We start from the raw sequence: 10754 nt of genomic DNA on the forward strand, positions 1-10754 counted from the left end.
GTCGCCATGCTCCTGCTGCTGGCGCTGTGCTTGGGGCCGCTGCTCTGCGCGGGGTCGCTGGAAGAGGCGAGGAGCTGGGGTGACACTTCGGAGCAAGTGAGTGGAGTTGTGGGAGGGACTCAGGGAGGGCCCGGGTCGCCGGCTGCTGTCCCCCTCTGCTGCCTCCTTTGGTGCCTGGCTGCTGGACAGGCAGGCTCCTTTGACAAGTCCTGGACGGAGGAAGGGGGGACCACCCCCATCTCCTGCCACATCGTCCGTGCCCCGTGCCCCCCGCCCCACCCCTGTTCCTCAGCTCCTGCGGGGGAGCTCCCCCATCTGCTGGTCATTCGTGGCCCGAGTCTGGATGGTAGCACTTCTTGTAGAACTGTGTGGGGGACCTCACAGCCCTGCAGAAGCAGACCTTGGCTCTTGCAATCTGCGCGGATTTCTGTTGAGCTAAGGACAGGGTGGTCTGTGGGGTGCAGCGTTGTTACACGGACGTTCCTAGCTGTTGGTGGAGAAAGCACAGTCCAGGGAAAGCCGCAAACTCTTAGGAGCCTCTACAGGTCCCGTCACCAGTTCAGCAGTTGAGGGGCGGAGGGGTGGTCTGCGGAGACCCCAGAACCCAAGCGTCTCAGTGCGCCTAGTTAATCTGTGCTTCCCCAGGGTTTGCGATTGATGTGGCTCAACCTCGCAGGTGGATGAAACCCGCAAACATGAAATCTCTACGCAGTGGCGGATGAATGGAAAAACTTTTTGAAGAATAGAAAACAAGTTCACACGATTATCCATGTAAAGACCTTATAGGGAGAGATGGCTGTGACCCAAATAAAATGGGCGTGCACATCTGCACCTCTGGGTGCTGTTTGCACACGTGTCATTTAATTATACATTCAAACCGTGTAGCCTGGAGCACGTTTTCACTCCGCGGGAGGAAGAGATGAGCGGGCACACTGCCCTCCCCCTTCCAGCACGTGAGTTTGCAGGGCAGACCTGCAAGATGGAATCTGGCCAAGCATCAGGTGGTTCCGTGCAAACTGACTCTGCCTCACGGATGTGCTTTCTGCAAAAAAGGAGAGGCAGTCATTCTCTCGTAGGGCTGGCTGTCAGGAGGCATAGCCTACAAAAATCCCGGGAGGCTGCATGGTGGAGAGGGCAAAGTGCAGGCTGGAGGTCCAGGGAGAAGGGCTGGTCTTGGCCACCTCTGGCTGTGCAGCCCGACAAGCTGTTGGAGCTCCTCGTGCCTTCCTCTCCTGCTGATCAAAGTGGAGAGTGCGTTGCTTGTGAGCACGTGTGTAAGACTCAGCTGCTAGTGTGTGTGAAGCAGTGCGCACTCGATAAGTAGTAGTGTTTCAGTAAGTGGTTAAGAGCGTGGGCTTGGTGCCAGGCTGCCTGGGTTTGATCCCTGATTCTGTCTCTTAACGGCTCGAGTTTCTGGGGGCCTCGATTCCCAGTTCTGTAAGGGGTGGGAAAGAATAGGGCGCTGAGGATGGAATGGCCGGTATACCTAAAGTGTTTGTAGCAGTGTCTGCACTTGACGTTGCTGCTGGCTGGTAGGCCTGGGCAGCTGAAGTGCTGGGGTGGGGATTTAGGGTAGAGATCTTGAAACGTGTTTCGGGGGGAGGGGTGCGGAGGAAGGAGAACGTGGGAAGAACCGAAACAAAGATTCTGTTTACGAGCTAGGAACTAGGAGGAGGGGTTACGTCTCTAACATCTGCAAGGCCAAGTAGGCTCAACAGTCTCTAAACGCTCCTGCAGAACAGCGTGGGTTTTGGCCCATTCTGGTGATTTCCTGCTGTCTTCGACCCGTGGCCCTATTTATTCATCTTGAAAAATGACTGAATCGGAAGAAACCTTCAAGATAGAGAGTTCTGTAAAAATTGGCAATTTGACCTTTTTATCTCGACCCTCTCACAGTTTTTAAGATGATTTATTTCCTTCGTGTGATGGAGGATTTGAGGGCACAGGCTTCAGCGCCAGACATTCGGGGTTGCATCCTGGCTCTGCACTTTCTGGGGGTCACTTAGTGTGCCTGCAAGCCTCAGCTTCCTCCTCTAGAGTGTGGATGATGAGATGACTTAATTAGCAGGATTTTGAAAATTAAGAGAATCCATGTACTTAAAACCGAGAGCAGTACCTGGGAATGTATTAGTGCTCTAGTCCCGACATGATGGTCTTCAAAATGATGTGGAAACTCGAGTTCTCTCATGGGACTGATAGGCCTATTAATCTGCATTGCAGTTTTGCAGATGTTACCTTATTTGTCACTTACCTTTAATTGGAGGTATTACTAATAACACTTTAGATTAAAATTTTTTCCTCACACCTCCCCCGCCTCAACTGTATCCGTTATTACCCAAAACGGGACCGCCGTACCCTGTTTTTTAAACTTCGGCGTGCAGAAGGAAACTCTCAGGGAGCTCATTAGACATTCAGGCTTCTGACCTCTGCTCCCCTCAGCTCACCTCCATCAGAATCATCTGCAGGTGCTCTGTGGATCACACTTGGAATAATACTGCTTTAAAAGCATCTTGCAGGAAATTAATATCGAAAAGAGAGTTTCTCAGATAAAATTAACCTGCTACAAATTTCTGTTTCCTAAGTTTCAAATTGATCTGGTTTCTTTAAATGAAGATAGGACTGTATTCCTGTCATTACGAAAGCAATTTTTAATTTACAAAATAATAATAACCATCAATTATCGAGGGCCCGTGATGTCTCGGGGAATTTGCTAGGACCTCTGTAAAAACTAATAAGCAATCCAGTGTGCGGGGCCAGATTGCCTGGGTTCAAATCTGGATGCTGCCACTCACTGGCTGCGTGAACTTGGGCAAGAGACGTAACCTCTCTGGGTCTCAGGTTCATCAGCCTCAAGACAGAGTTGTTAATGGTTTCTATGTCATAGGCGGGGTAGGTCTAGGTTTTGAAAAGGGAGTAAGGTTTACATGATCTGCGGGGCCCTCTCGGAGAAAGAGAATATCAAATTTTGGTTACAAAATTAGGTGCTGAAGTGAGCACTTATTTAGGATGGTAAGTAAATTACAACAATTGACACCTCTGCAAGCTGACAGACACCACGAGTATCACCCACTGACAGCACTGTGCAAGCGAGGGGTCCTGAAGCTTTTATTAGCTTCTGAATGATAATAAAATATGAAATAGAAAAATAATAAACCCACTTCTGCTCTTACGGTGGTCGTGGGGATTAAATGAGTTAATTCGGGCAAAGTACTCGCTCAGAGTAATATTAGCTATTTTTGGTATTCTTGCACAGCCCGGTTAATCTCCAATTAGAGCCACAGGGAGAGCCTCAGTGTGCTTACTTTACCCAGGAGAAGCATGGCGCTTCCCCGGAGGAGTGACGTTCCCCGCCCCCAGTACCTGGGTGCATAGCCTGGATGGGGACACGGGTGTGCTGATGGCAAAGGACTCCTCCAGAGACCAAGCCGCTTCTGTGTTTACAAGCAAACGTAAATCGTTTCCGTGCGATTTTTATTTGTAGCCCCTGCACATAGATAGTGTTCAGTATATGCCTGTGGCAGCACATGGCGGGTGGTGACACATTTCTAAGTCCCCGAATCGAGAATTTCTGGAGTTTTAATTTTTTATGATCTCTTACTCGGAACCAAAGTTTTGCATTTGGGAAAACACAGAAAACCATGATGACTGTGTTGTTTTTTTTTGTTTGTTTGTGTGTGTGTGTTTTTTTTTTAAATTTCTTTCTTTCTCTCTTTTTTAAACTCTTTGAAAAGTAAAGGCAGTAAAAGATTTTGTGAGCTCCAGACCACTCGACAATGTCCCCTTTATGCACGTGGGCGGGACTGTGGAAACGGAGCCGCAGAGCTGACTGAGGAAGGAGGACATTCTGGGAGAGATTCCAGAGATTTCCTCACCCCCAAACCAGCCATATCTTGCTGCTTTGCGGGGGATGGGAGTGGGGCGAAGGAAGGGTGGGGGAGTCCTGAGACTCGGGTGGCGAGTTGCAGGTGGCTTGGTGTCCCTAACTAGCACTCTTCCCAAAGCCTAGGTCTCAGACGTAAAGCATCATCCTTGCCATGGGTGCTGTTGGGTTTCCAGTGGGATGACCCGGCTGTTCTCTAAGGAACAGCCGCATCGGTTTAGAAAGATGGGGTTACGGGATGGAGACCTGAGCTTTCTGGGGGAGGGCAGGGGTCCCAAACCCATAGGCAAGGTCCATTTCCATTGGTTTTTTTTTTTTTTTTTTGCAATGAAAAGAAACAGCGGCTTGCCTAAGGCCAGTTATTTTTTTTAATGTTACCTGGAAATAGTTTGGAATTTGAGCCCCCGATGAAGCTGCTTCTTCCATTACTGAGTTATGGGCACTCCGAACTGCAAAATGGTTAATAGCCGAGCAACCTGCAGTGACGTCACTCTGAAAGAAGAGAGCTTCTGTGTGCGCGATGGAGAAGTACCCAGCCCAGGTGACAGATGGCCTCGCCATTGCCTCTGCAACCCGTAGCCTTCGGTTTTGTTTCGGGTCTTATGAGTGACCCCTGAGGCAGCGGGCTGCTGAGTTCCTGGTGTCGGTGTCAGGGTTTCAGAGCTTCCCCCAGAAGCTGGGGCCAGCGGTAGATGAAATCAGGTGCAGAGTCCTCCGGGACTTCGTGCAGCGTCTCTCGGCTCAGTTATGGGAATGAGGGTCACAGAGCCAGTGACAGGGCCCTTGAGGCAGATGGGGGGGGGCACGGACTCTCCCTCGGTGCCTCTTGCTGCCAGCCTGGGACATTCAAGCACCCACGACAAAAGGTGATGTGCGTGCTTCATGTATTCGGAGTCTCTCACCACAGGTGGAATCAGCCTTCGCCGCCCACCCGTCCGCCCACGCTCCTGCCCATTTATGGGCTTTTTAGATGCTTTCAGGATGTTTTTTCTTCCCTTCCAGTCGTGATCCAACACGGTGACAGATCCTGGGGAAAAATACAATCTCTAGTATCCGAATTATGAACGTTGAAGCACTGCCTGCTGTTTCTGACCCGTAGTTGGACTCTGTGATGATGGTGTAGGTGGGGGATTGTCCACACCTCAGCCCCCAGAGTGTCATTGCCACATTCTCGGTGCAAAGGAACCCTTCAGCCACCTTCCACCCCCTGGGGGTGAAGGCTGCTCGGTCCTTACGAGCTGAAGAGGCAGAGGCCGATCCATAAAGCCGACCATTTCTCACCCTGGTTCCTGTATGGAACATGATTTTCTTACATTTCCTTCCCTCTTATCCTACCCCTACAGACATCCGACACAACGAGCTCTAGCCACGTCTTCACCATCGCTGAAGAACATCGCGCGTTCTTCTTTTTTTCCATTTCCTTTGTCACTCATCAGAATTACTTTGTTAAATTTTCAGGAGTATGTTCGTTTCTTTTGGGTTAGTATGGTGCCCGATGACAAGGCTTATCCATCTCAATAAATGTTCTGGCCGGGATGCCTTCTGTTCTGATGTGAGAATAAATAAGCTCGGCCCAGGGAGAGCAAAGACCCCGGTTTGTGCCATCTCAAATCACATCTCTGTGATTTGGGGCCCCAAGCAGGTTGGCGGAAGCTCTGAGATTCCATGGCAGTCCTTGACATGAAGCTTGAGTCGCTTATCTGTCCTTAAACCCCACTCCCAGATTCTTATAAGGCAGTGGGAGAAGCCCCCAAACAGTCAAAGGGATCAGGAATGCCAGCTAAAGATAGCGGTGATGACGCCGGTGTCATTTCCAGTTCAGTCCTGGCCGGCACCAGGATTCTGCGTGTATTACACCTGGGAGATTTAGATTCTGGGTCAGTCTGAGTTTACACTTGGATTGAAGTGTAGCCATAGCGATCCCTTGAGATGTCAGATAGTCATCTCAAAAATGAAAAACTCCCTTCTCCCGTTCTCTGCAAAGCTTGTTTATTTTTTTTTGGAAAACCGATTTTACAGAGGAGGAGACTTCAAAGAGAAGCCTTTAGACCGGTCGGAGAACATAATATGTGCGGGAGCTGGGCTTTCCTTCCCATCACGGTTGTCTTGAGTGGTCCTGAGCCAACGCCCCCGTCTTAGGAAGGGGGAGACCAACCTGAGGAAGTGGTAAAGACCTCGCCCAGGATGCTTCGGCGGCTTTCCGTGGACGGTCTCACACAGCCCACCTCATCTGAGAGGTGGAGATCAACACCCGCCTAGCCATTACTGGGTTCTGATTCAGAGCCAGGGTGGACGTCAACCTGAGTCCTATGTTCTACAGAATAGGAGGCTCTATAATAGTAATTTGGCTTATGTAATAATGGCTTATAGTAGTAATTTATAAGAGCGTCTGTACATTTCCCACCTCCCCTCCCCCGCCCCGGAAGGATCAGGGAGAGGATGGGGATTAAAACAGTCCCATTGTACTTTTAGTTTACAAATGGAAATATCTTTTTTGTTTTTTTTTTCTATTATTGGAAGTAGTAATTGCCAGTTTGTCAAAAACTGAAGTAATGCAGAAAACTTTAAAGAGGAAGAATTCGACTACCCAATGGTAACAGCCATTAGCATTTTGGCGCATTCTACACAGACGAACACTTATATTTACACAAATGGGGCCATGTTGGATAGGTGTTTTGTTACCTGGTCTAATCCCTTAAACATGCGTATTGAATGCATCAGCCAGAATAGGCTGGGTTATACTGTGGTAACAACCCCCGTGTCAGGGTCTCAGATGACAGATGGCTATTTCTTGCTTATACAGCTTGTCTATCATGGCTTGGCAGTGTGCCTGTGGTGGTCACTCAGGAACCTGGGCTAGATGACGTAGCTACCATCACAAACGTCAGTTACTGTGCCACAGAGGACAGGCGTTTCTACAGGATCACACATCTGTAATTGAACAATTGGCCTGGAAGTGACAGATATCATATTTGTACCATATTGGCCAGAACCAGTCACGTGGCCCTGCCTCCCCACAGGGGGCCAGGAAATGCAGTACTTCCGGCAGAGAGCTAGAGAGCTCTTCGATGAACAGCACCGTAAAATGAACGTTTACTGGTGTCAATGAATATAGATCCACGTCATTATTTTTAATAGCTGTATTCTGATTAATCTGTGTGTCACGATATATTTAACCAAACCAGTTTTTAAGGATGGTTTAGGCTATTTCTGATTATTAACAATTGTTTTAAAAGTCGCAGAGAATTTTCTTGTTTGTAAATTATACCTCATAAGGCTGTAAAAAAAAATAGATACATAAAATCTAGGTGTATTTTTCAAGTTTTTGAGCTCCATTGTCAAATTGTCCTCCAGAAAGGACAGTTTATTACTCACAGTAATAGTAGTTAATACTTTCATTATCTAAACAGTGATTTTCATCAGTAACATTCAAAAACCAGCTAGGACTTTTAAATGAGTCCAGAGTAGCTGGTTAATTAATACGACTTTTTAAAATGAGGATTTTTATCACTTCTTCTCCTCTGCCATGTGGGAACATGTATAGCAAATCATCCAGAAAAACACAGTAAGAAAATTCGAGGTAAGTTCCTTGAGTTTTGAGTCGAATCACTGAGCGCCTCAGACTAGGGAATGCGTTTACTCGTTAGAATGGACCCAATTGCAAAGAGCTGCTTTCCAAGCCCAGAATAAAGCGAAGCAGGCTACAGATGTCCCAATGAGCTCTTCGTTCTTGTCACTTCATCCACACAGATTAAAGGACACTTGGGTAGTGGGACATCCTGGGTCAAGCAGTCAGCCAGATCCTAACTCTGGCCTCGAAGCTCCTTGATTAAACCTGCTTTTCTGGACGATGGGCCTTATTTGTGAATTCGAGTTGGTTTTAACCTGCTTGTGGAGCTCCTTGAAGAACGACCACAGTCGTATTTTACGCCTCTCTTCTTTCCGCAGGGTGGACTCCGGGTCCCCAGGCAGATTCGGCTGCTGCAGAGGCTGGTACGTATCCTCGTGGTGCCTGCTACTCCCACCCTGTGTACTTGGACCCAGGCGGCCGCTTTGCTTGCCGTCGCTCCAAAGCTGGTAAAGTTGCTTGCGGAAAGATCTTCACGTGACACAGTGTGCGTAGCTTTTGTAAAGCTTTAAGTGGATTTTTCTTTCTGGAAAGAGACCTGATGATTTCAATAGGACTCTAAGGACAAAGCATGGAGTTTTAAAGTCCTTCTTAAAAAACAAAACAAAACAAAACAAAAACCCCTAAATTCACTTTTACTTTTTCATGGCATTCTTACACACGACATTAAGGCTCCCTTGTGAAGTGAAGAACTCACGCAGGCAGAGATTTCACATTCGTAGGTTCAGCTTGTGGACGCGAGCTGGGCAGGGTGCTCGGGCACGTTGGAGGCCAGCAGATGGGGACCCGGGCCCTCGTTCAGCGGATGTGTTTCTGGACGCCTACTGTCTGCCTCGTCCTGTCCTAGGCGCTGGGAACACAGCAAGGAACAGGACGCACCAAAGACCCCGTCCTCCACAGAGCCCAAATCCCGAAGCGGGGCAGAGATAAGGAAAGGAAATAAATAAATTATCGGCGTGGTAGTAATGGAGAGGGCGCCAGAGCCATTGAGAGAAATAAAACGGCAGAGGAAGTTAGGAGACCTCACCTACATTCTCATGGAATCTGTGAGAATTCCCATCATCGCTTTCACACAGTGGGGTCCCACCATGACAGCGGGTGTTTACTGAGTGCCTACTGTGCGCCAGGCGCCGATCCAAGTGCTTCGCGTGTCGCAGCTCAGTCACCCTGGTCACACTCCTCTGAGGCGTTTCACAGATGAGTCCACTGAGGTTCAGAGAGCTTGAGGAACTCGCCCTAAGCGACTCAGTAGGTACGAGGTGGCAGAACCCGGCTCCGAGCCCCAACAGCCTGGGTCCTGAGTCTGAGCTTTCAATGCACCAAACCGTTCTCGCGGTTCTGCGTCTTTTCCCGTTTCTCATTATTTTCAGCCAGTGGTACTGCTCCACCTGGCCCAGCTCGATCCATTCTTCTCGATGGTGAGAGCTACTCCATGTGGTTGGCACATCATCATTCAGCGAGCGTTCTGCTATTGACGAGCTTTCAGTTTGTTTCCAGGTTTATTCCTCCTGGAAAGAGTGCTGCCAAAAAAAAAAAAAAAAAAAATGTTTCCTTCATTCTATCACGCGGTGCTTTGGGTTCGATGGCCTAGATTTTCAGTATGAGGGTTGCTGGGTCCAAGTGCATTTTCAATTTTGCTAGATTTTGTCAGACTACTTTCTGATTACGTTTTGATTTCATTCTGAATATTATTGCTCTTACTACTGTCAGCATTAATTCTATTTCTGTCAGCAATGATGAATATGCACATTTCTGCCAGGAGCGGACATAATTAGTGTTTTTTGATTGGCCAGTCTCTTAGATATAAAGCGATAGTTCATTGTTCCTTAAACTTGCATTTCCCTACCTACTATGAGCTCAGATTTTTTTCTGTACATTTATTGGCCATTCAGAGTAGTTCTTCTGTGAACCGATTTTTTTTTTCAGGTCCTGCACCCATTTTGCTGTTGTGTTTTTTATCCCTAATTGTCGGTATGTTGGATATCTTTGTACGGTATGGACACTCTGTCTTCTGAATTGGAAGAGTTCTCTCTTAAAGCTATCATTTCTCTAAGCCTGTGGCTTAGACTGTCTGTGGAATCTCTCAGATTTCCTTAGAAATTGCTAGGAATTTTCAGTTTTATTTTTATGTGTATTACCCTTTAATTAAACGTGAACTTTATTTGTCCACTTACCCGGTGACAAATAAAGCACCTGAAACATCACTCCCTTGCAGAAGTCTTCAGTGACGCTGCGTCACCTGTAGAATTAATGGCATGGAAGTCCCTGTGTGACCTGGCTCCTGCCCGGCTCTGTAGCGCCAGGGTACCCTTTGGGTCTCTTTATATTTTACATTCTGGCCATTTCACACTGATCTGAACGGTCTCTGCCCTAACGCATAGATCGTGGGTGGCAGCGGCTGGCATTCCCCTGTCACTACCCGCCCAGGGACCACGGGGATTTGCTTGATTTCACTGAATTAATTAGCTACCATTTGGATGAGGCTCTTTGGCGCCATACACACGCACAAATATTCACAGTATGAAAGGCAGAGGCATCTTTGCGTCTGAGTCTCCGTGGTACTCATCCCGCACGGGCCTGGCGTTCCCAAGACAGTTCACAGTCATCATTTAACCTCCTAATGTCAACAGCCATGGCCGGCTTGCCCTTCCTAGCAGGTGTTCTAAGATGGGTAGCCTGGATTGTTTTAAGCAAACGCGGTGAGACACGTGACACGGAAATGATCGTCTGGAAGGAAGGCATTTATCCTCATGGATCCTCAGGAACAGAGGCACAGCATGGCGCACAGTGCGGGGCCACTCGGGAGAAGCAGGGGCAGGGGACGCGTGTGGCCCAGAGCCTTGACTTGGGCGTTTTGCAGGAAAGACCTGTGGAGTGAGCTTCGGATCGGATAGTTTGGGTAGATTTGGCGGGCTCTGGGCTCCAGTGGTGGTCCCCAGGTGTCTGGCATTGGCCCCGGGGTGAGTTAGGGTGGGGGGAGCGTCTACTTGGTGTGTGAGAATTTGGTAAGGAGGTGGCTGGGGGCGTGGGCTGGGGACCGGTTCTTTGTATATCCAAGGTATGCTCACAGGGAGTGTCTGTTGTGGCTGGGAACTGGGGGTGGCAGATGCCAGGGCATCAGAGATGCAGAAGAAAGGGAAGTATGGTCACTACAGCAGGAAGCACGGCGCTGGGCCACCTCACCTCCTGGGGTTCCGTACGTGTGTGTCTGTCTCCCTGCTCCCCGCTGTAACCGTCACGGCTGAC

General features: G+C 48.7%; 1 protein-coding gene across 1 annotated transcript in view; it reads left to right on the top strand.

The window, feature by feature from the left end:
* ITIH5 (inter-alpha-trypsin inhibitor heavy chain family member 5) overlaps positions 1 to 10754 on the top strand; it is an 87767-nt gene that overhangs the window by 6647 nt on the left and 70366 nt on the right. Inside the window, exon 4 of the mRNA XM_011359658.1 lies at positions 7829 to 7957. Within this exon, the coding sequence (XP_011357960.1) occupies positions 7829 to 7957 (129 nt within the window). The remainder of the gene's footprint in view (positions 1 to 7828; positions 7958 to 10754) is intronic.

This window comes from Pteropus vampyrus, unplaced genomic scaffold, assembly GCF_000151845.1.
Source record: "Pteropus vampyrus isolate Shadow unplaced genomic scaffold, Pvam_2.0 Scaffold49, whole genome shotgun sequence".
In the NCBI taxonomy this organism is placed as follows: domain Eukaryota; kingdom Metazoa; phylum Chordata; class Mammalia; order Chiroptera; family Pteropodidae; genus Pteropus; species Pteropus vampyrus.